At 39.9% G+C, this 26,575-nt stretch overlaps 1 protein-coding gene across 7 annotated transcripts in view; it reads right to left on the reverse strand.

Annotated features, from left to right (window-relative positions):
* The window catches only part of LOC114496646 (BEN domain-containing protein 5), a 1,079,970-nt gene that overhangs the window by 449,705 nt on the left and 603,690 nt on the right, over positions 1-26,575 (reverse strand). For all 7 annotated transcript variants that reach the window (XM_036026057.1, XM_036026055.1, XM_028512265.2 and 4 more), the window contains exon 5: positions 15,695-15,911. In XM_036026057.1, coding sequence (XP_035881950.1) covers positions 15,695-15,911 — 217 coding nt within the window. The remainder of the gene's footprint in view (positions 1-15,694; positions 15,912-26,575) is intronic.

The following is a 26,575-nucleotide window of genomic DNA, read 5'->3' on the forward strand; positions in this document are numbered from 1 at the left end:
GGGGTTGTTGATACTGATTAAATAAGATAATGAAGCAGCTAGAATAGTGCTCAGAATGTAGTAAACACTCTAAATGTTAGTTTTTGTTCATTTTTATATAACAAATGGTATATGGTAGTCTCCACTTACTCAGAATTTCACTTTCTGCTGTTTCAGCTATACCCCGGTCACCACAGTCCAACTCTATTACATGGAAAATTCCAGAAATTAATGCTTTATATGTTTAAATTGTGCACCATTCTGAGTAAGATGACAAAGTCTCTCTCCATCCTGTTGTGACCCTCCTGGATAGGAACCACCCCTTTGTCTGGCATGTCCACACTGTAGATGCTGCCAGTGCCCCCCTCCCTGTCCTCACCCCACCCCGTACTGTCAGTCATTCAGTAGTTGTCATGGTTATTACATCAGTGTCATGATGTTGCAGGGCCTGTGATGCAGACACTGGCCCCCAGTGTCCATGTCATTATGGATGAAATGAGACATTCACATGAACTACTAAGTACAGTAGAAGAAAAGGGACAGCATGGCTTTTTCTCTCAAGGGGAGCAAAAGCCTTGGCCCTTTCTAAGACCGGCCTTTATTGGGTTTCTTGGCACATTACATGATGGTCCTCATTTACTATGCACAGGTTCACTTTAGGTGGTTACCTTTTACAGAAAACAAAGGAGCCAATGCTGCTAATCACATCACAGAAGAGGGGTATTTGCAAATGAAAAGGCAAAAGTGGCTGAACTGGTTACACTCATCTTGGGAAGGTTTAGCATGGATTTGAGGAAGTTACTTTGCAGTAAATGTCCTCAGTTCAGGGTGAGGGAGTTTTTTAGCAAGAGCAAGACTCAAAGCAGCCTAGGCTACATTGCAGGCCTGATTCCCCATAGGAGAACCTATCCGTGGGCGTGGGTCCTGTGCATCTCTGAGTGGGAGCTGGACCCATGCCACACAGAACAGTCTCCTACAGGCTTGTGTTCAAGTCACCCTTATTTTATTGTTATAATTGTTCTATTTCACTATGTTATTGCTGTTGACCTTTTATTTTTGCCTAATTTCTTAATTAAACTTTATCATAGGTGTGTATTTGTAGAGAAAATTAGTATATATAGGGTTCTGTACTGCCTGCCATTTTGGCATCCACTGGGGTTCTCGGAATGTACCTCCTACAGGTAAAGGGGAACCACCATATTTTCAGGGAACTTAGAGCCTGGTAAGGCAAACACAGCATTACAAATGCATTATACCCAAGTCTTTATAAATAACTCAATAGGCACTTTCACCTCTGCCATCTAACATCTGCAGAAGCCTCTTGTCATGACAACAACACTAAAGCTAAACCACAATGCCTAGTTTGCAGATGAAGGGTGGAGAGGTTATTTGACATATGAAAGGTATAAATGGCAGAGTCAGAATTCAAACCCAAATATGGCACTAGCCCTGATGATCTTTCTACTTAAATTATGACTGAATAAGGAATTTGTCTGGATATCCGTTAGGAGTGAGGGAATTAATGTATGAGGAAACAGATGAATAGAGAGGGGAAGTCATTGGACCAAGGTTACACAGCTAATGAGCAACAAAGTCAGGGCTCTAAACCATGTTGCTCACAATACTGACTTAAGCACCTAATTTCCTTCCGACTGGCTTGTAGGCATTCAATTAATGTCTGCAGAAAGGGGAGACAAGGAAGCAAACCTTGCAGGTGGGCCTAGGAGTGACAGTCAGTGGGCCACAGGGGACAATCTAGAAGTCAGCAGTTGGGCTTCCAGCTAGCGTTGTCTCACTAACTCACTGTGTGACTCAAGAAAGTTACCTCCCCTCTCTGGGCCCCAGTGTCTCAAGCTGCAGAAAGAGAGGAAAGTTTGCCAGTGTTGTTAGCATCTGAGTCCTTTCTTCAAACCATGTCTATGGGGAAGGTCAATAAGTAAGGGCTTACACACCAGAGAGGACAAGAAAGGCCAGAGCCCTGACTTCTCAGAAGTCCCTCATTCCTCTTCCTCCCCACTAACCCAAATCCTTCCTTAGGGAAACAGGGAGCATGGTTTTAAAACCCTAGAACTAAAGGAACTTAAGATTATTCTTGGCTTTGACATTCTGTGACTTACATAAAAGAAGTGACCTTGTGCCCTAATGTTATATACCAATGATTCAACAAAATGGAAATGTGGCTGCAGAGGAAGTGACAAAGAGTGACCATCCCAAGGGGTACCAACAAAGACATTTGGCTATAACCACATGGCATCTCCACCTACCTCTAGTCCTATATATACCCAAATACAAAAATATTCCCTAAACATACGACAGAGGAAGATACATATTGAATGAATAATCAGAAGACTAGTAAGTGTTTTAAAGGAGAAATAGACAATAAACACATGTAATGAAGGCTCTCACACTAGTCTGGGAAAGAGTATATCAGGAAAAAATTACACGAGGAAGTGGTATTTAAATTGGATCCTGAATAGAGTATAGGAAGTTGTTAGGCAAAGGGCCATAGAGAAAGGACATTCCAGGTCAGGGAGAAAATCCATGGCTCACAGAAAGAACTGTAGGAAGGCCAATGTCACAGGACATAGACTGAGAGAGGTATGAGAGAGGTTGAGGAAGCAGGCAGAGGCCAGATTATGCAGGATCTCATAAACCATGTTAAGAATTTGCTATTTTGTTTTAAACTACTGAAAGGCCATGGCGTTCAATGGGTCATTTGCAGGGATACTAAAATTACATAATATGGTGGCAGTAGTGTAGTGGAAAAGATAAGTAAGGGCCAAAGTCCTCCATGATTAAGGGAAGTGTCCAACAGGTCACTTCAAAGTGACCTTCAAAACATGTCTTTTTATATGATGTCTTTTTATAAAAGTGGGAAGAAAGAATAGTCTAAAAGTAGTCCTTTGTTAGCAAGAAAGATGCAGTCTGCCAGCCTTGCTGGGTGGTGTTCAATGAGGCAGTTGCACTATCTCTTGGTCAGGTATGACAGCGTCAGTGAGGAGGTGATGGGAGCACAAGGTTAGGAGCAGGGTGGGAGTTCTGGCAGCCACAGAATACAGAGAGCCTGCAGGCCTGTTTGCCTCACATCTCATACCCCTTAGCCAAAGAAGTTGTTGTAATCCGCTGAGAGATGCTGACAGTCTGAACTAGGGTACTGACAGCAGAGATGAAGAAGGGATAAATACTAAGGATATTGAGTGTAGCCTTGATCATGCTTGACCACATATGATATGTGAAGAGTGAATAAAAAGGAGTTAAATAGGACAGGTTTCTGGCATGGCCAACATGAACAGTGTTGACTCATTCACTGAACTAGGAAAGCCCGTTTTGGAGCAAGTGTGTGGTGGTCTGGGTCAGCCTCTGCAGCCTGAGGTAAATCAGACACGTGCCTCCTATTCTAGCAGAAGGAGAACTCAGGGTCACAATCCTAGAATCTCCTTTACAGGCCCTGTTTTACCCACATCTGAGGTTTGCAATGAATGGACCACCTGCATCAGTATGGTAAGCTGGAAGCCCCTCAGCCAGATGTTGAGAGGATGTATCTGCCTCCAATTAATTTGGACTCTTTTCGAAGGGAATAGCAAAAACTATGCCAAGAGAGTGGTGACTGATGAAATGGCCTCTTGGAAGGGAGCCAAAACACTAAGCTTGTTTAATTTAGAGTGTCTGATCAGGACAAGGTTTGGTGCAGATGGGGGTCCATAGAACTCTCCTGAGAGGTGTATTAGGGGCTGAAAATTGAGATTACTAACTTCCAACAATTATTCGATTTAAAACTCAGCCAAAAAGATGTAATTATTTTTCATACATTTGTTTGGTTGTGTAGCCCGCTGAAACCCTATGATGTTTTACTTCAAAGAGGCAGAAAGAACAAAGGGGAAGGAGCTGAAAAATAACAGAAGGGGTCTACCTCATTTTGAAGTTATTATGCCAGGCAGAACAGTGCTCACCCTCTCTAGCCTCTTTTCTGTGGTGTTACTGTCTTCTTTTCCTGATTTTCCTGCCCACAGGGTCATTGGTTCCCTCCAGCCCCTTTCTGAGATCCTGGCTTTTCTACACAAGTCCACACAAGGACTACAGTAGAAGCTGCCAAGCTCCAGATCTTAAATTCTTCCAGATCTGCTTGTACTTGTCCAGTCTGCTCCTCCTCCTCCTTACCTCAGCCTTCTGGCTTGCTTGGATTATTCCATGTCCTCTATTCTCTTCACTTTGGTTTCATACTTTAGCTTCCATTTTTCTGTCTGCCCTCAGATTCATAATTTGGTTTGTTTTATGAAAATCTTTCAAGAGAAGGCTTTCAGGACCTTCCCTTTGCCGCCTGACCATTCTCACTATGACTTTGCTGAACTGGGAGCCAAACAGCTGCTGAGCTGTGCCAATCTTGAGAGAATGGTTGGAGACCCAGCCGGGGGGTCCTCACTGTAGAGCCTACACCTAGCCAGAGCCTTCTCCAGAAAGCACTCTTTTCTAAAATTTGCCCCTTGCCATCTGTTCCTCCCTCAGTCATCATGGGTTTGAACCATCCATGAAATATACATTTACACATGGTCCTTATGTACTACATGGAGGAAAGGGGGTAGAGACTACATCTTGTTTATTTCTAGATCTCTCACAGTATGTGATACATAAGAGTAGTAACTTAAATTGAACTTCACTGAGTTGTCTGGGAGGCAGGAAAAACCTTGTTCACTTAGGTGACTTATGCTATTGGCATTAGAACCATAATCAGATCCAGGGAACAATATAGAATTGATATAAAATACCAATCTAGGCATTCCAGGGAAGTTGCTAGTAATATGCATACATCTGTTCTTGCTTTTAAGTCTTATCCTATTAAATACTTATGTCCTTGACTTCAATCAATACTTTAAAAATATGTACTTAAAAAATTCTGAATAAAGTCAGAATACTAATACTAATACTGCGGATAAGAGCATCCACGAATCAAAATGACCACAGCAGGCTAGAACAAAGGACTGCAACCAACAAGTTGAAACTTAGAATAAATGTAAGAGGTCACAGTTATACTTAGAAAATCCATTATAGGCTAACATGGTATGCCAGATTGAATCCTGGGACAGAAAAAGGACTTTAGTGGAAAAACTTATGGAATCTGAATATAGTCCTGTAGTTTAGTTAACAGTAATGTACCAACATTAATTTCTTAGTTTTGACAAATGCTCCATGATTGTGTAAGATTTTAACATCAGAAGAAACTGGATGAAGGGTATATAGGAACTTTCTATATTATCTTTTCAACTTTAATGAATTTAAAATTATTCCAAAAATAAAAGGTTTATTTAAAAAGAACATCAGAGAAAAATAGCTTTATTTAAATAACAGCAACAAAAAATCAACTACAGGGAGGTCTTACTGTTTAAAAAATAAAAGCTAATGCAAACTCTGGCTATATTTCTAGAGATCTAGCACCCAAAGCAAGAGAGGCAATAGCCCTATTCTACTGTAGACTACATGCTTAATCACCTAAGGTGTTTCACATTCAGCCCTGACATTCTAAGAAGGAAATTAACAACCTAGGTCATGTCTAGAGAACAATAATGAAGGTACAAAGTTTAGAAACCATGAGATATGAATAAATGTAGAATTGCAAGGGAAGAGGGGAAAAAAGGGAATATTATCTTGAAGTAGAGAAGACTCAAGAGGGGGTATGGCTACTGTCTTGCTATCTTTGCAGACCTGTCCAGGGGCTAAAGGAGGGCCTGGAAGGTTGAACTAGAACCAAAGAGAAGGACAATTACAAAGAGGCAGTTCCTTCTGGTGATGGTAGAACTTTCTTGTCATTGGCTACCTCAGAAGTGTTTGAGGAGAGGCTGAAAAGAAACATTTCTGGAATGTTAAGATTCTGGTCTATACAGTTTAGGTCCTTGCCCATAAGAGATGCCTAATATATTTGTTAAATTTGAATGTTACCCCTATAATCTTTGCTCTAGAGATTGTATGACGTGTTAAGATGAGAGAAACCAGCAATTCTAGGTATTTCTATTACATTTTTATTACTGCACATGATGTCTCGATGGTAAGTTTTCCCCCTGGTACTCTCAGCTCAGACAGACAAGAATTAACCTTACTTCTAGATCAGCTGCCATCAGCTGGGACAGCTTGGAGATGGGTGGGTTAAGTACCACAACAATCTTGTTTTCTCTTGCTTGGTTCCTCACTGCCCTCAAGACTGAGTCTGGTCCTAGCTGGGTAACTGATTTAGTCAAAACACTGAACTGATACCAAGGTTGTGGGTTCAGTTCCCTGTCAGGGCACGTACAACAATCAGCTAATGAATGCAAAAGCAAGTGGAACAACAAACTGATGTTTCTCTCTAAAATCAATACAAAAAAATGTTGACAAAATTGTAAAGAGAGGAAGAGAGAGTGAGGAAGGGAGAGAGAAGGGGAGGGATGGAGGGGGGGGGAGAGAGAGAGAGAGAGAAAGAGATTGAGTCCAAATTTTTTAGCTTAGTATTCAAGGCCCTCCTGTCCAGTCTTCACCTGTCTCTACTCCTTCCCACCTGCTTCCTCCACAACTCCCCACATTCTTCTTAGACTGCACCCTGTGCTTTTGTTATTTGGAACCACACAAAATTTTCAGGACTCATCATGTGTCTCAACCTCTGTATCTATAGTTTGATTATGAATTCATTACCTCTCTTTTGCTCCTTCTCTCCCTACTATCTCTATTGTATCAAACATCTTACCAATACTGCCATTATTAGTTTTTACATCTGTGTTGCCCAGTAACTACAGTTACTGCGTCTAAGAGGTAGGGTATGTTTTTTCATTCATCTTACTGTCTCCAACATACCCAACGAGCTTGACAGACAGAAAGTACCCACTAGATATCCACAGTATTGAAGGGTGACTTTGTAAGGATTTAGTAAATGACCATGTAGTGAATAGAATATTTGCCTACCCATGACTGGCTTAGAGTCTATTCTTTGGACTTTACAAAGGGTTGGCTTCAAATCCCAACTTCATGATACAATTTACTTAATCTCATTGTATCTCAGTTTTAAAAATGATAATGGGAGAATATAATACTTACACATCTCAAAACTTAAATGCTTCCTTCTAAGTAAAATCTTTATCTCAACACTCATTCCCTTTCCTGATTTAATTTCTCCAATCTTGTCTGTCTCTTCCTACTAGAATGTAAGCCCCATGAAGGCATGGATTTCTTGCCTGATTTCACTGCTATATCCCTAGAGTCCAGAGAATGCTGATTATCAATAAAAGTAGAACAGATTAGGAGGCAACATCACATACAACACATGTGTGCTGAGAACATACAGTCAGGAAGACATGAACATTTGAATCATAATTTATGTTAGAGTTGGAAGGAAAGCATGAAATAATCTGGTCTTATTTTCTGAGGCCCACAGAGGGGGAGTGTTTTACTTAACGTCATAGAGCTAGCCAGTGGCAGAACCTAGGCAATACTATTTTCACATAAATGATTTTCCAGTGCTTCCCTAAAACATTCTATCAGTTTATTTTCTTTGTTAGACACTTCTTATTGAAGTATCCCTAAGTATGGGAATGGTTCTCCACACCTACTTCTTTCAAAATACACACACATACACACGGCACACAAATACACATTCAGAGTTTTGTTCATTTAGTCTAGTGATATATAAAAATAATAGCCTATTTTACTATGTGACAGGGCTACATGATTTAAAAACTAATGTTTGCCAGTTAAAGTCTTCCTCTGGCTATGTTGAAATGGGATTATAGGCAAATCCTATCCTCAGAAAACAAATATAAAGCTGGACAAAACTGATACAAACAACCATTTCAGCATTTTTGGAAACAGCAAAAGTATAGAATAATCTTAAACCTATTATGCTTAAAAAACTGCTGACCTTTAGGTAATAAGAATGGGAATCTGTGGCATTCTGTCCTGGGGTTGTTCCATCTTCCCCCAGGCTTGGCAACTGCAGGTTTCTGTTAGAGCAGGCCAGGCTGGGAGGATTGGCTGATTCTCTGCCATAGTCAAAGGGACTCAGTTAATTTGGAGAAGTGGGCAATGCTCATACCCATCAGCACTGTCTGTGGAAATACTTATCACAGAGGTGAGCTAGTGAGGAGGGCCCACAGTTGAATAGCTGAGACAAGAAAATTCCTGGCTGAGACTGAATGCAGGCTCAGCAGAGACCTGAGAAGGCTCAAGCCAGCCACACATTTCTGAATGAAGTTGAGACTGCACAAATGCACACAGGAAACAGAACACAAAGGGAAAGTAAAAGCCAGGGCAGACATGAAAACTGTCCAAACTTTGACCATGACCCCCATACAGATCTGCTGCCAGAGGATGGAAGCCTTACTGGCTCACGGTGGGTGAGCACCAACTCAGCCCAATCATAGCTGACCAATACCCTACACAAATGAAGGGCTGACTCCCAGGGAATCCAGGCTCAACAATAGAAAAGAAAAGTTGAACAGAAGTATCAGACAAAGTGCCAAGACAAGTTATGTGTAAAGGTTAGTTTTTTCAATAGGTGGTGCTAGGACAATTGCATATCCACGTGCAAAAAAAAAAAAAAAAGTTAATTCAGGTTCTAACCAAGATAGAGGCATAGGTAGAAATTCCTCACACAATCAAAAGAAGGATAACGAATTTAAAAACAATAAACAACCAGAAGTACCAGAAAATCAAACTCATGGCACTCAGACAACCAAGGATTTAAAGAAACATTCATCCAGACTGGTAGGAGGGGTGGAGACAGGCAGCTGGGTGGAGAGGACCCTGTGGCAAGGTGGACCACGTGGACCAGGCAGGGCTGGCTGACTAGGGAAACTAAAGACTCAAACCTCTAGCTATAAAATCCTGGGGGGTTGTGAAGAAAGGAGAAACTCCTAGTCTCACAGGAGAGTTCTTTGGAAGGTGGGACTAGAGCGGAGTGAGCAAGCAGCATTGTTCCTTCTATGACCCTTGCTGCACAGATAGCGCCACACAGCAGCAAAAAAGGTTGCACCACCCTGGTGAATACCTAAGGTTCCACCCCCTTAAGACATAACAGGTGCACCAAGACAAAGAAATATGGCCCAAATGAAAGAACAGATCAAAACTCCAGAAAAAGAGCTAAGGGATGAGGAGAGAGACAATCTATGTGATGCAGAGTCCAAAACACTGGTAATCAGGATGCTCACAGAATTGATTGAGCTGGGTTACAAAATGAAGGAAGAAATGCAGGCTACACAAAGTGAAATAAAGGAAAATACAGAGGGAATCAACAGTGAAAGGAAGACTCAAATTAACGATTTGGAACAAAAGGAAGAAATAAACATCCAACAGGAACAGAATGAAGAAATAAGAATTCAAAAAAATGAGGAGAGGCTTAGGAATCTCTGAGACAACTCTAAGTGCTCAAACATCTGAATTATAGGGGTGCCAGAAAGAGAAGAACAACAGCAAGAAATTGAAAACTTATTTGAACAAATAATGAAGGAAAACTTTCCCAGTCTGGTGAAAGAAACAGACTTCCAGAGATTCCCAAAGAAATTGAACACAAGGAGGAACACACCAAGGCACATCATCATTAAGTTATGCAAGATTAAAGATGAGGAGAGAATCTTAAAAGCAGCAAAAAAAAAAAAAAAAAAAAAAAAGAGGAAAGAGTTACCTATAAAGGAGTTCCCATTAAACTATCAGCTGATTTCTCAAAAGAAACCTTGCAGGCAAGAAGGGGCTGGAAAGAAGTATTTGAGGTCATGAAAGGCAAGGACCTACATCCAAGATTACTCTATCCAGCAAAACTATCATTTAGAATGGAAGGGCAGGTAAAGTGCCTCCCAGATAAGGTAAAATTAAAGGAGTTCATCACTGCCAAGCCCTTATCATGAAGTATTAAAGGAACTTATCTAAGAAATAAAAGAAGATCAAAAACTATGAACAGTAAAATGACAACAAACTCACAATTATCAACAACTGAACCTAAAAAAATAAAAACAAACTAACGAAAAAGCTAGAACAGGAACAGAATAATAGAAATGGAGATCACATGGAAGGTTATCAGTAAGGAGAGGGAAGGGATAGAATGGGGAAAAAGGTACAGGGAATAAGAAGCATAATTAGTAGGTACAAATTAGACAGGGGGAGGTTGAGAATAGTATAGGAAACAGAGAAGCCAAAGAAGTTATATATACAACCCATGGACATGAATTAAGGGTGGGGGGGATACTGGAGGGTGGGGGATACATGGCAGAGTGGGGATAAAGGGAAGAAAAATTGGGATGATGGCAATAGCATAATCAATACAATATACTTTAAAAAGGAAGTTAAAATAAAATATAATTTGGAATATACAAAGGAAGTTAATTCAAAATGTATCATAAACATAAATGTATATGAAAGCTATAAAAGCATAGAAGAAAATACAGGAAAAAATCTTTGTGGCCTGGAGCTGGGTAAAGAGTTCTTAGATAAGACTCCAAACGCACGGTCCATAAGAGAAAAAAACTAATAAACTGGACTTCAAAATTTAGAACTTCTGCAAAGAGCATAGTTAAGAGAACAGGTGAAAAGGTAAGGCATAGATTAGGGGGAAATATTTGCAAAGCATGGATCTTAAAAGGACTTGCATTCAAAATATATAAAGAACTTTCATTATAAGAACACAAATAACCCAATTTGTTTAAATGGGCAAAAGATTTAAACTGACACTTCATCAAAGAAAATATACAAATGGAAAATAAGCACATGATAAAATAATCAACATAATTAGTCATTAAAGCAATAAGAATTAAAACCACAATGAGATACCACTACATACCCACTAAAAATGGCTGCAATAAAAATGTATAGATAATTCCAAGTAAGCACATAGTGAAACTGTGACCCTTTCCTATACTGCTGGTAGGGATGTAAAATGGCACTACTAACTTAGGACACAATTTGACAGGGCTTTTTTTAAGTTGCAAATGAACTTACTATATGCCCAATGATTCCACTCTAGAAATCTACCAGGAGAAATGTAATCACATGTACACTTAAATATATGTATATGAATGTTCATGATGGCATTGTGCATAATAGCCCCAAAGTGGAAACAACCCGGTGTCTATCAACCGGAGAACTGAGAAACAAAATGTGGTATATCTTTTCAGTTGAATAGTATTCAGCTCTAAAAATGGATGAACTACAGATTTATATCACAACATGGATAGATCTCAAAAATATGCTAAGTGGAACATGCTAAATGCAAATGTGACTGCATAGTAGATAGTTTCATTTATATGAAGTGTTCAGAATTGGCAAATTTACAGTGTCAGAGAGCAGAAAGTAGTTGTCTAGGGAGTAGAAGTGGGGATTACCAAGGGAATTTGGGGGGGATGATAAATATGTTCTAAACTTGAACTATGGTAATAGTTGTAAAACTATCAACTTACTAAAAGTCACAGAATTAAACCTTAACAATGGGTGAATTTTATGGTATGTAAATTATACTTCAACAAAGGTGCTAAAACAAGAAAATGATGTATTTATTTTAAATGTAGGATTGGGGCTTTGATGCATGTATAGAGGGATTCTGTTTGGTGGGGTTAGAAGAGGTCACTGCTGAATGACAACATAAAATGCCATTAGTATGTAATTCGTAGCAGTAGCAGCAATATCCCTGGTGATTAATAGTTTCAGCACTAGAAATTCAAAATCTTGCTTCTGCTGGATCTTCCTAAGATCTGGATGTTGGCATGTTTAGACTTCCCACTTGTAATTATCCTCCCTCCACATTTGAATAAGGATTAACTAATTATAGTGGTGTCTTCAGACATAACCATATCAAACGCCCTGGTAACCAAGAATTGTCCTTATCTGCAAAAGTATCTGTTTTGAGACCCAGAATACAGGGACTGAGCCAACCCATAGAGCTTCCCTAATCTCGTTTGGCTATCACAGGTACACCCTGCATTTCCATTATCTTTGTTTTCTTAAGGTGCTGCTTTAATTATGATAATCCTTATTTCACATATATACCATGAGTCTCAGTAGGTCCAACACAGAAAGTAGCAGTGGATCTATCAAAGCACCAGGACACAGTATTAGAAGCCATAGGTTTCAATCTTGGCCTTGACATGAGCTAGCCTTGTGTCTTTATCCAGGTAACTTAACTTTTTAGCCTTAGATTATATAACCCCCAAACTGGGATAATCCCACCTATTCCATAAAACTATTGAGAAAAATAAGAAAAATAGCATGTATTAAGTGCCTGACCCAGCACCTCTGTGTTCAATCTGAATAAAGGATACAGTCACAAATTCTTAAGATGACAATCAAGGCTCTCTGGAGCCTGGCCCCAACTTTCTCATCTATCCTAATCTTCCAGTAGGAAGATGCCCAGTTCCAATCAAATCAGACTTCTGAGCAACCATCACCATGCAACAACTCAGGCTGTCTCCTGCTACCTTCTCCCCTACCATATTCAGTAATCCTACTCACCTTTCAACACTTGGCTTAAAACCCATCTTCTCCATGATCTTTAGTCTGACTATTAATTCCTTAAACAACTCATGAGATACTTAATTATACACTTTAAAAATATTATATCTGTTTGAACACGTCTTATTTCCTCTCATATAGAATGCACTCCTGGAAGTGCACCAAGACTTGTGTGCCTCGTAGCATATCCCCACAAGGCCTCTCACAGGATCTGAAGGAGGATGGGAAACTCAGATTTTTTTCTAACTCAGAAATTCCTCAAAAAATAATTTAAAAATCTCTATTCAAGTCCAACTTTCTCATTTTATAGATGGAAACACTCGTCCCCAGACAGAGGAAGTAACATCCGAGGCCATCCGAGTGGTTTGGCATTAGCGCTGGAGGCAGAGCTCAGGTCCCCTGGAGCAGAGACCAAAGGCTGTCCTCTGATATCAGTTCTCCTCCATAAGTTCCAGGTGGCCAACTTTTAGCTGCAAACATGTCACCCAGAATGAAAACTTTACTTCTCATCCCCCCTTTAGGTAAATGTGGATAAAAGTAAAAGTGCCACATAACTGCATCTTCTCTTTTCTCCCCCTACCTCCTTCATCCTGCTGCCCAGAACATGGATGAGATGGTGCAATTCCACATTAAATCAAGAGATTGAGAGCCACAACCCAGAGATGGCAGAGCAGAAAGTTGCAAGAAACTGACACCCCAAGGGCTTTGAGGAACGGAGCCAGTATACCAGCTCTGGATTGCCTACATTTAGATTTTTATACAGAAGAAAAATAAATTTCTACCTTATTTATATTGCTGTTATTTTAGATATGTGTTTGAGTATTATTGGCAGCTTATCTTATCCTATTATCCCTCCCATCAGCTTTTTGATGCTCTTAGCTCTTCACATTGCCTCTAGACATACATCTTAAGACATTCTTTCATTCATTCAATAATTCATTAGATACCCATTCAATGTGCATACACATTCTGTCTGGCATAAATTAAAGGGGGGCTACAGTGTACACAGGAATGGAATGTACAGATCCTATCCTATACTTAAAAGTCATGGATATTCAATGAACTTCTCAGTCTCTTACTTGATATTACAATTCTTATGTTTGGCTAAGGTGCATCTCAGAATTTCTCTGACAATCCTATCTCAAATAACCTCAATATATCACTGTTTCCAGTAATATTGTGTTGATCAGACCATTTGTGCTTAATATATTCTATTTGCTTCTCTACATCCACTCTCTTCCCTTATCCACTGTTTTCTTTGCCTAGGGAGGCTTATTTGTATGGATTTTCTTTGCCCTCTGATTTCTGCTTGGGTTGGTCATAAAGAACACCCAGAAAGAGATCAGAGAGATGTAACAGAATGAGCTCTATGTATTTATTTTCTCAGCTTCTTCTCTGTGGGGTCATTTCAGGCTGACTTTATTCCCCAACTGAAGGTCACTGTTCCACTCAAGGTTGCCACTACATGGCTCTTTACATTGTGTTCTGGTAACCATTCCTTCCCTTCACACCCTTTGAGCTGTTACTAGCCCCAGGGAAGTGCGCTATACCCTGTGGTTTCCATACACACTGTACACACCTTGTAAATAGCCCATTTATTAAGTCTTCCTCAAATTACCCTAATGTGAGGCTGCCATCTGTTTCCTGCTAGCATGCTGGCTGATACAACATGTGTCCCAGTTTTCAGTTCAAAATGTAGGCACTAGATACACGTGGCACCCATCAGAAGCACTGTTAAGAAGCAGGTAGAGTAGAGGAAAGACATTTAGCAAAATTTAGTGTATAGAGACTCTTAGCCTATAAGAACAGTACCGTGAATGCTAGCTTTGGAGTCAAGATTTGACTCTCATGTACCTGAACCATGCAGAAGTCCTCTTTATTTCTTTCTTTTTGGAAGTATCCTGGCCTAGGCTATGTCTTTTAAGCAGTCTAGTCTTGAAAACTTTTATTTAGAAGTAGAACCCATTACTATGTGGAACCCACAGCCTCTAGGCGGAGTCCATTTTTCCACCAATACATAAAGGAACTCAAGTATGGTATTTTCTGCAAATTCCACCAGTGTCTTCACTTAGGGCCTTTAAAGTACCCAATATACCTATTTCAGAGGCACAATCCATACTTCTTAAAGAGTGAACATAAAACCAAAATATCATCTGTTTATTGGGTACCAGTAACCAAAGTATTGCCGACTACAGAGAACAAAACCTATGCATCCGATGTGAAGAGCAATTTCAGATCCTGGGTTGTGCAGGGCGGGAAAGAGGAAAGTGATGGTAGACAGAACAACACACCCCACTAAATGTCTAGGTTCAAATCCCTAGAACCTGTCAGTGTATTACCTTATATGACAAAAGGGACTTCATAGACATGATTAAGTTAAACACCTTGAAATGGAGATATTGTCCTGGATCATCTGGGCAAGCCCAACATAATCACAAGGGTCCTTACAAGTGAGAGAGGGAGGCAGAAGATTTGATGTCAGAGTGATGTAGCATGAGAAAGATCTAACCACCCAATATCTGGCTTTGAAGGTGGAAGGGAACCACAAGCCAAAGAATGCAAGCAGTCTCTAGAAGCTAGAAAAGGCAGGGAAATGAATTCTCCTCAAGAGTCTGCAGAAGGAATGCAGACCTGCTGATATCCTGATTTTAGGTCAGTGAGACCAGCTTTGGACTTCTCCTGAACTGTAAGATAATAAATTTGTGTTGTTTTAAGCCATTGAGTTTATGGTAATTTGTCATATCAGCAACAGAATACTGATCCACAGTGTAAGACTGAAAGGTCCAGACCCAGAGAACTAAACCGGGAAGGAAGAAGGGGTGGAAACTGATGGATGGCAGAGTCAGAACACATTGTGGGCAGCGCATCCAAATTGCACACCACCTGCTCACCTGCACTGCAGGCAAGTTAAATTCACTAAAAAACAAACCTACTCTTAATTACAGAAGCTCACTTTCATAAAATGCTTTCATGCCCTTTGTGACACCCAGTAGAAGCCTTTTTCTTTCCTCTCAGTGTTTTTGGAAATTAGCAGAACTTCTGTATTTTGCTACAGAGATTTAACAGCTTCATTCAGAAAGATAAACATCTGTCATATCTTATTCTGTGACTTCTTGGTAGCCATATTATAGCAAAGAGTTACACATTAAAAACAATAATTTCTAAAAGTTCCAGAGCATATAGTCTACAGAGCACTAGTATTCATTATGTGCATTCTATGAAAATCCATTGCTAAGCCCCCATGGAAGTTCTGAATGGGCCTTACCACGCTCTGACCCAGCTTCTCCCGAAAGAAATAATCCATGTTCCTCTTTTGCAGGCTGTCAAGGTAATGCTGAAATCGAGTGTATGTGTATGGGTAGCAGTAAGCAAATTGGTAAATATCTTCTTCTCGGTCAAAACAAAATGCAAAGGACATCACATAATTCTTCCTATGGTCCGGGCAGCGGTAGTAGTAGACATTTTTAGGTGGCAGCCTTTGCCTGAAAGATACAAAGAAAGAAATTGGGGCATATTAGACAACCATTCAAGCTTCAAAAGGTGGTAATTGGGAATAGGTACCCAGGAAAAACTGTAACATCAAGGACCCTGGGTACTAGCCAGGGACGACAACACATATCATCTGCCATCAAAGAGACAGGAGTCTGGCAGTGCTTTACTCAAATTCCAGCCCTACCCTTTATCAACTGCTTGGACAATACAACATCAAACAAAGATGAACAAGTTTTATTTATTATTTATTCTTATTTTGGACACTGCCCGGGCAGCTGAACACTGCCCAGGCATTATGCTAGATTCTTGATGTGTAATAGTAAGTAAGATAGGCAAGATGCTGTCCTCCTGAAATATATATTGTAGCAGGGAAGAAGTCAATAAACTATTAAAAATTAACATACAATATAGTTATGTCCTTTCAAAATGCTTAAAGAGTGTGATGTTACAGTGACATAAATAATGCCTCCTTTTCAAGGAAGTCAAATTTTTGTGTTACATGACTAATTTAGACCTATTGAAAGAATGTGCACTATGAATATTCAAGGAAGAAACACTTTTTAGATTTGTACTACTATTAGATGATTACCATTAATTTATAGATTACTATTATTTTTCTACAGAACATTTCATGAAACTAGTTTTCCACAGAAGCATTTTTGGAAATACTGTTTCAAAATACGCTGTGCAGGCAATTTTGCTAAGCCACCACGCTCATTCTCCAAGAAGGAATACTAAAACACATCTGTGAAAAAAGGCAAAATATTCCAGTCATAGTTCTTAAAATGTCTTTACATTTACCCACTCCACAGGTTCACAGCACCCTGTCCTGCTGTTTGATATCCAGACCATTCTCACTTACAGAGAAAGACTCTCATTTCTGTCTCTTCAAACTCTGTTAATTGTACAAAACCTGTATCAAACTGTGCATTTTCCATGATCGTCCATTGACAATTTCAAACCACTTTAACTCCCATGTTGTATAGTAACTTGCTTTTGTTTTTTATTATTGTTCAATTACCACTGTCCCCATTTTCCTCACATTACTCTCCCCCTACCCTACCCACCCCCACCTCCCATCCTCAATCCTCACCTCCAGGTGTCTTTATCCCTGGGTCTTTTATACATGTTCCTTGATGACCCTTTCCCTCCTTTCCCCCATTATACACCTCCCCTGTCCCCTCTGGTTACTGTCAATTTGTTCTTTATTTCCATGTTTCTGGTTCTAATTTGCTCACTTGTTTATTTTGTTGATTAGGTTCTACTTGCAGGTGAGATCATATAGTATTTGTCTTTTGCCGCCTGGCTTATTTCACTTAGCATAATGCTCTCCAGTTCCATTCATGCTGTTGTGAAAGGTAGGATTTCCTTCTTTCTGCTGCATACTATTTCATTGTATAAATGTACCATGGTTTTTTGATTCACTCATTTACTGATGGACATTTAGGCTGTTTCCAGCATTTGGCTATTATAAATTGTGCTGCTATGAACATTGGGGTACATAGGTTCTTTTGAATTGGTGTTTCAGGGTTTTTAGGGTATAATCCCAGCAGTGGAATTGCTGGGACAAAAGATAGTTCCATTTTTAGTTTTTTTAGGAAATTCCATACTGTTTTCCATGGTAGCTGTACCAGTTTGCATTCCTGTCAACAGTGTACTAGGGTTCCCTTTTCTCAACAACCTCACCGGCACTTGTCGTTTGTTGATTTGGTTATGATGGTCATTCTGACTGGTGTGAAGTAGTATCTCATTGTGGTTTTAATCTGCATCTCTTTGATGGCTAGTGATGCTGAGCTTCCTTTCATATGTTTCTGGGCCCTCTGTATGTCCTCCTTGGAGAAGTGTCTGTTCAGGTCCTTTGCCCATTTTGTAATTGGATTGATTGTCTTCCTGGTATGTAGTCATGTGAATTCTTTATATATTTTGGAGATCAAACTCTTGTCTGAGGTATCATTGGCAAATATATTTTCCCACATGGTTGGTTCCCTTTACATTTTGCTGATGTTTTCTTTAACCATGCAGAAGCTGTGCAGAACTTGCTTTTTAAATGAGCACTTTCTAAGTCTTATTATCCATTAGTATCAGTTTGGAAGCTTCTTAAGGCAAATATGTTTCTGAAGATTCTGGCAATAGTGGCCAGAGCATATAAGGTTCACCTGTACTGTTTTGGCATTGAACTAAGAAGCCAAGGGGCACAGAAACACATGGAGGAAAATGTGAGGAGGAGGGCTATCAGAGATGAGGTTGAGAAAAACAAGAATGGTGTTGGGTCCAGGGAGGGCAGTCTGAAGAAAATTGTTAAGAGCCTAAAGATCATTATAACATGCCCTTAGTTTATTGCAGAATCTTGTTTCTACCTTGGTGTCTTTCTGAAACTGTCTAAATAGCCAAGGTGGGTGGTGAGGCTGGGGGCTTCCTGTGGAAGAGCAGAGGTTACATGACACTGATGCTGTAACACAGAGTGGCTTGTATTGCTTTTCTGTGTCCCTGGATGTTTTGAATCCCACCTAAATATTTTCAGTGTAATGCAGAGAGGGAAAAAAAAAAACAAAAGAAAAAAAGAAAAAGAGGAAAGGAAGGGCTGAGAGAAAAGAGAGTGGAATGGACAGGACATACCTAGGGATCACTTTGTACCTGGTTTAACACAAAGAGCTATTCTGTCAATGAAGGTACTGTTATTCCACCTTGCAGAAGTGGTTATGGAGGTTCATAAAAGTTAAAGAGCTTCTCCACAGTCTCAAGCAAGTAAATGACAAAGCTGGGATTCAAATCTTCTCTATCTGATTCCAAGTTCTGTAATACTTCTCCATGGTTCCTCTTGATAAACTATGGGCTCCTGGAGTTACAGATGTGAGTGTAACAAAGGCCAGGGGGAAAGAGGGGACAAGTGAAATAAATGTTAGGATGACAAGAAATTGATCATGGCTGAAGCACAAAGGGTGAGAAGGGGGATATGTCTGAAGAGAAGACAGAAACCTGATTAGAAAGGGACTATATAAACCATGTTAGAAAATTTAAACTTTATCCTGAGATCACAGGCTATGTTTCAAGTAAATGAAAGAAGTAAGGCACTGTGACTGTACCAGTCCAAGACATAGATGAGAGTGGTCAGAAGGAGGACAGGGTAGAAAAAACAAGACCGATTTTTTATTATTAGAGAAAAGTGGATGAAGTGATGGGTCATGGAATCTAAGATGGGCAAGAACCTGAAAATGCTGAAATAGATAGGACAAAGAAAGAACAGCATAAGTGACAGAGGAACAGGGCTTTTTCCTGGAAAGTCAGTGGCAGTATCAAAGGCTATCTAGGGTGCTAGGCCCATCAATAGAGGCCATTTGCTTCCTACTCCCAAAGACTGGAGGAATGGGCATGCAAGTAACAACAGCCTTCTTTAATATACAGGTAACTAAGAAAACCTCCTTAGCCACGCCTCTTTTCTAACCAGGTTGCTACCCTAAACCTCCCTATATTGAAATTTTGGAGATGCCAGTGATAAGATAGAGAAATAATGGCCTGGGAGGTGCGCAGGGAAAGAAGAAGAAAGTTGTCCCCTTTTTGTTCTTCTGTACACAGAGTGCAAGAGGATAGGCAGCTCACACAGGAAGTAATAGCCTCCAAGATAGTCAAGCTTTAGTTTTTGTTTTATTCAGCAAATTTTGTTAAGTATCATGTACCAAGAATGATACTTGGTTAAGGGAAGAGGAAAAGGAAGCAGTGGGCTGAAAGACTGAGGATCCAAGTGAGGTTATTAACCATAGTGCTGTTTCAAAGGAGAAAGTGGAAAGTGGAAAGTTTCAGATACAGAAGGAAGCAGTGGGAAACCAAGAGAAGAGAGAGAAGGGACCATTGCAGGGATGAGGGTATAGGGAGAATAGATAATGGTCTACATTTGTGATGGGATTGAACATGCAAGAATGTGAAGCTGGTACAATAAGCTAGTCTCAGGGTTCCAGACTTGTATTCAGGGAGATTGCCAGTAAAAGTGGTCTTGAGGTGCCCAGACAAAGGTCTGGAACAGTCACTTTAGGCCCTGACTCAGAGGTCTGAGTCTGAGTCTCCTATAGCACAAAGTGAGTGTGTCTTCATGCACAAGTGATTCCTACAGTCAAAAGTCCCTCAGGTTATGATTCTGATGTTTTCAAGTCTTCATTTGCTAGTATATCCAATCACGTTCCATGTTTTAAATCCAATTACCCCAGCTTTTTCCTATTCTAGCCAAGTTTAGCAACTTGACTCTGACAGCCTACCATCTCCACCAAATTTGATTGTGTACTACCAGGAGAATTCATCTGATACCTGCAGCTGTCCCAGCTCCTCCCTTGAGTGGATCAGATGCCTAACCCAATTTGCAGACAGAGTGAAGGTAATGGGCCCTGGGTAATCATTCAAGAAGCTGAGATGCTGCTCAGGGCTTAGATTTTCCAGACTCTGCTACAGATACAAACAAAAATCTATTTGAGAAGGACTCAGGAGGAGAAATCCATGAGGTCTTTCAAGTAATGCAAAGAATAAGGGAAAAGAGGGCTGGAAGTATGTGGGAGAAATGTGTCTCTCATTTGGAGTGCACTTCTGGTTTTTCTCTTATTTTTGCTTATTATGTTTTCACTATGTCTCAGGCATGGTGTTCAATGTTTTATATGCATTATCATTTAATCATCACAACAACCCTATGAGCTAGGGCCTATTATCATCCTGTTTACATAGATGAGAAAACTGAAGCTCAGAGAGGTAAAAATTTCCCTAAGTTTGCAAGGTTAGTAAGCAGCAGATTCTGTATCAGCTGCAGACTAGTGTAACTCCAAAGTCTGTGCTCATAGTCCCTATAGTATCTTGCCACCTACCTTTCTCCCCATGTCCCCCACCCCCAACTCACAGCATTACTTCTGCTTCCAGAAAAATCTGATCTCACAGTACTCTCCCTAAAAACTCTCCAAATATCTCCATTCCCTCACATTTCAGTTTGGCTAACAACACTTAAGATCACCCTGTAATTCCAAAATCATCAGCCATTTTTCTCTCTTTGTACCCTATATGAGGAGTGACTCAGATATTTATTCATATGAGCAACTTACATGTCCCTAACACAATTTTTGGTCATACCTCTAATACCTCTGTGTCTTTGTATTTGATACTTTCTCCCCATAGAGTCCGTCTCCTGCCATCTTAACTACTTGGTAAACTCTGACTCTGACTCAGGGTTTAAAATTTTTCATGAATTCATTAATTAATTAACAAAATAATGTATAAATGCCTATCCTTTAACATACCTCCTCTGAAGCCTTCTCTGACTACTCATTCTTTATTAATTTTTCTCTACTTTAACATATGATGTTTAAAAAAAGTTTTGTCACCTGGTTTGCCTCTTAACAATGGGCAACAATAGTACATGGAAATTTCTTCAAAGAAAAAGTAGGATTCTTGAAGATGGGATGAGTGTCACATTTTTTCCTCTCACTAGAAATGGTACAGAGAAACATCAAATAATACTTGCCTATTTTAAAAAGCAATGATAAAAGGAAAAGAACACTCATGTCCAAAGATAAATGGTAGGCACATAGGGAGGTAAATTTTAGCTCAGCATAAAGACTCTGTAACATTCAGTTGAAGGGAAAGCAGAAAGGCCCACATTACAGGGGAGTACAAGTTTGGGAAGTTAAAGAATCCCTTAAAGAAAGTTCCTGTGCTTGATGTTAGGTTACAGAAGGCAGCCTTCTGATTTTGTTTAACACAGATAGTCTGAGATACCAATGGAAACAATAAAACAATAATAATAATTATTATTATAATACTAACTCCTAATATGTATATATCATTGACCATATATGCTAGGCCATTCTAAACACTTTATAGTGTATTAACTCCTTTAATTCTCACAGCAATCCTCTCAAGTTTCCTATCCAAATGATATTATAAAAATGGAGGTAGGGTAGGGTCAAGAGTGCATGACTCCCCAGAACTCCAGAAAGAAAAGAGTCTATCATGCCTGATCTTGCCAGAGAAGCAAGAAGATTCCAAGACTTGTGTCCTCAGAACTCAGAGACTGAAGGCTGATCCAGCTCTTGGAACAAGCCATCATCCTGGTGACCGAAGAGGACATCCACATGTATGAGGGAGACCTATAACTCACATCCTCAGATTCAGCTGTGTGTGTACATGTGAATGAGTAAGCACACACACACGTGCATGTACATACTCAACACATTCACAATCACAGAATATATACCTTTCTATTATAGCTTCTATTTCATCATACTGATTTGACTACATGCCTTTCTCCACCATTAGATTGAGCCCTCCTTGAGAGCAGGGTTCATATATTGTTCATCTTTGGTTCCGTAGGATCTACACAGGGCCTTGCATAAAGGAATTGCCCAAAAACAATTATGGATTGGGTACATTAATATATTTGTGAGGGAAATTTAAGAGATTAACAAACTAAATAATTTCAGCCACACCAACCAATATTGTAGATTGTATGCTCTCCAAGTGAAGCTGTGAGTCATGCCCTGAATACATTATCTTCTCAAAACCCTCCCTGCCTTTTTACATGTTGATCTGTCTTAATTGCCTTTCCCGTGCTTTTCTACATAGTGAATTCCCATGTAGAAAAGTGAGGCCCAGCTCATATGACATTTCTTCTTTGAAGCCTTTGTGAGTAACTCCAGGATGAACTAAGTGCTCTAAATACTAATTACAGACACTGCTGTATTTCTGATTCATCTCAAAATCAGTAGCACTTAGCACAGTGCTTGGCCCTGAAGAGGAGCTCAAAGCATGTTTGTTGAATAAATGAGTGAATTTAGGACTAAATGAATGAATGATTCCTTTCCATTTACCATCCTCTCTACCTTCTCTCCAAAATGTCAGTCGAATCCCCAATGCACTGTTTTGGAGGTTATGTGAGCATAGAGGAAAACAAACCTAAGACCTAAAGGAGTACATAAGGCTGTCTAAAACAGCAGCATTCCCTAGCTTTCCTCAGGAGCCCTGAAAGACAGAAGCCCTCATTTCCTCTCCAATCAGGCAGAAAACATGGATATGAATAAAATGAATTCCAACCCTAGAGACTTCTTTGACAGTAGACACAAACTTTTTTCTTCAAATTATCAGAGAGGGAACTAACAAAGAATCTATCTTCTTAGGCAGTAACTCCTAAAGGAGGTACGCAAAACAAAGTCAATCAGACATTTCCATAAGGAGTAACATATGTAAGCACCTGCTGTATACCAATAATATGCTACTTATTTGATGTGCACTATGGTCTGACTGATAAACACATATTCTTCTCACCACACCAACGCTACGCAATCTGATATTCATTCAACAATTTCAATTGCAGAGACAATTGCAATTTGAGTTTCTTGGCTCTCCTACTTTATGTACCTGGGGATGAGAAGCAAACTGGCATCTGGTTTCACAAGTATATTTGAAATGAGGTAAGATTTTAATTCCTTTTCCCTCCATGAGGCATGGTTTGCCATCCATGCCAATACACAGCCTCTAGTTGACGTCTGGCTGGAACAACACAGACCATCACCTGGTTTGAGCCCATGGACTCCTCCTTTTCTTTTATGACATCTGGCACAGCCAGGAAGCTGCGATGGTGCCTACATTATAAATCCACCCTCCCTAGGCAAGCAGGATCTGCTCCTAATTCCAATCCTATCTTCCCCCAAATAATTATGGTAGGGCTCCTGTCACCAGTATAACTATTCTTATCTTTCTCCTCACTTTGTCACAGCTAATCTCTTGGTGAGTCACCAGAAGGGGGAGGGAGTGAGGGAGTGCTCAGATGGAGGCAACACATTTTTACACCCAGTGTCTAATAAGATTACCATCTTATCAGGCCGATGGGCATGAGTGGTGGGAGGAGAGAGATAGTGCCACATATTGCCAGGGAGTTTTTGATAACAAAAAGATACTGCTTGATTTCTGAATTACCCTTTTTGTCCTACACACTCTATTGTTTATTTTTCAGAGTTTATTTTATGTGTAGGATTTTGTGTGTGTGTGTGTGTGTGTGTGTGTGTGTGTGTGTGTCTGCCTTCTGGAGAAGGACACCTACACACTGTGGCAGCAGCTGCTTCTATTAATTTCAAGCCATTAAAAAAATTAAAATTAAACCCAATTACTTTGGCTGGTTTAGAGCCTGGGAATAGCTGAGACTGATTATTCCCCTGGTCATGAACAGCAACAATATTCCTGCCTACGTTCGGCTGCTGGCAGAATGCTAATGAGGGCAGAAACTCCAGGGAGAGGCTCTCGGCACAAGGAAAGACTCGAAAGTTATGTACTCTGTCTTCTCCAATCCAGATTCCTGAGAAGCAGCAAGAAGAAAATACTGGACAAGAACTAGGAGTTGGGTTATAGTCCAAGCTGTAGTCTTGAGCAGGACTCTTTCCCTTTTGGTGCCTCTGTGTAAAATGTGGTTACAGAAATGTGTCCCTCTTATGGTTGTCATGACTCTTAGACACAAAGATCTGTGTTTTCAAAACTAGAATTTGCTGGGATATAGGATGGCTTATGAGGCAGTCTCAGAATGCTGGTGCTCTAAGATGGGGTGGCAGGCTTCAGCTGCAATGGTTCAGATTTGCACTGAACTTTTGTATCCAAGTTGCTTTGTTGCTGCGTCATGAGTGGAATAATATAATAAAGGTTCCAGCTCTGAAGTCACTACGCTGAAATCTCCCTGTAGTCCTCTTGTATACAGCCTAGTGTACAGAAAGCATTCAATAAATATTTTGACCAAATTAATAAATAAGTCAAGAAGAACTGGGATTTCAAAGAATAGACAGATCTGTGTTCAATTCCATCTTTGGATGCCTTGACAGCTAAGGTGGGGAGGGGAAAGGGGTGAAGGGATTGATCAAAAATGAAAAATAACTCATGGACAGGACAACAGTGTGGTGATTGTGGAGGGGGAGGGTTGGTGTAAGGGGACCCACATGGTAATGGAAAATACAATAAAAAAAGAAATGTAGTTATTGTACAGTAGAAAGAATGTGGGCTTGGCCTCTAATCCAATTCCATTACGTGTAAGTCATGTAGCCTTGAGTCTGGGTTTCCAGATCTATAAAAGAAAACAATATTTAGCTCATGGATTTGTTCTAAAAATTAGAGATGAGATTAGAACCTGAAAACAAAGTAGATCCTCCATAATGGTAACCATGATTATCACCATGCTCTGTGCAATGGACAGTTGGCATCATACTATCTCTTAGTTCAGAACAATAATTTCCAAGTTACACTATGTATACTTAGGATATGAGCTAGGCAGAGCAAGTAGGGTAGGGGAAAAGAAAAAAAAAGTGACAAGGAATGAGAAACCATTTAAATACAACCGTCATGAAAAGAAATCAATGATAACCTTGTTTCTCTTCCTGACCTTTCCCAGATCCATGTAACCAATACCCCCCTTTCAAGGAGATATGCTCTCTGATAAAACTAAGTTTGTCCATCCAGATACAAAAAGGTTTGTCAGGGATGTGCTCTCTGATAGAACTAAGTCTGTCCATCCAGATACAAAAAGGCAGTTAACTCCTGCCAGTTCCAAATGGGGGTGGGGGAAGTACTCAAAGGTGCTGCCCTACAGCAGCTTGCTGTAGCAGCCAATACTGCAGTAGCCCATGCAGCAACTCTCCAGACTCATGGCCTTCCAGGCCACTAGTTGGTGGGATCATAGGACAATGCGGAAACTCTAGGTTAGGTGAATGGGAGGTATGTTAAGAAACAGAGAGTGGAGCAGTCCCTGCCTGTAGAAGATAGTCTGATTGCTCTTGGCATATTTATCCTATGGTGTAAATCTAAAATTATTATTTTATTTTGGTTACATTTTACAAAAAAAACATACTGCAATAAACCATCAACTAGCTCAAATGCAAAAGTGGCATGTTTTAGGAAACTTAAGGTACTAACTTCTATTTTTTGGTGATGAAAAATGTACCTTGTATAAAATGTTTCTCAGTATTTATGATCCTCTGAAGGGGTGTACTGATAACATGACCATAAAAAACCAGAAGACACAAATCTGCTCATAAACATCAGCATCTACTTGATTTACAGTTATTTAAGAAAACTTATGCCCAAAGGCTGTAATTTACACATGTAAAAGTAGAAGCACAGGAGAAAAATGATTGAAATATTTTAGAACAGTCATGTACTCTAAGTGAAAAGCCACCACTTCAGGAGTGATGTGTAGTATCCTTGTTATTTAGAGTACTGACTGTTCCTCTAATATAGTTTTCAATCATTTTTTTTAAACCTGACCCAGGATTTTTTTTTTTCCCATTGCTTTTAGAGAGAGATGAAGGAAGAGAGAGAAACACCAATGTGAGAGAGAAGCATCAATCGATCCTCTCCTGTACACACCTCGATTGGGGGATCATATGTACCTGGACCAAGGGACTGAACCCACAACCCAGGTATGTGTCTTGACTGGAAATTGAACATGCAGCCCTTTGGTTACAGAATGATGCTCCAGCCAACTGAGTCACACCCAGCCGGGGCTATTTTCAATCACTTTCAATTCCAGGTTTTCTTGTATATAAAGTGGTAGCTGATAATGTGTGTTTTTTGTATTAGCAGAACTAAAACCAACAGTTTTAATCAGTGTCATCAGATGTTTCAATAGAAAATAATTTAACTTAATTCCAAT

The sequence above is a fragment of the Phyllostomus discolor genome, chromosome 5 (genome assembly GCF_004126475.2).
Source record: "Phyllostomus discolor isolate MPI-MPIP mPhyDis1 chromosome 5, mPhyDis1.pri.v3, whole genome shotgun sequence".
NCBI classification, from domain to species: domain Eukaryota; kingdom Metazoa; phylum Chordata; class Mammalia; order Chiroptera; family Phyllostomidae; genus Phyllostomus; species Phyllostomus discolor.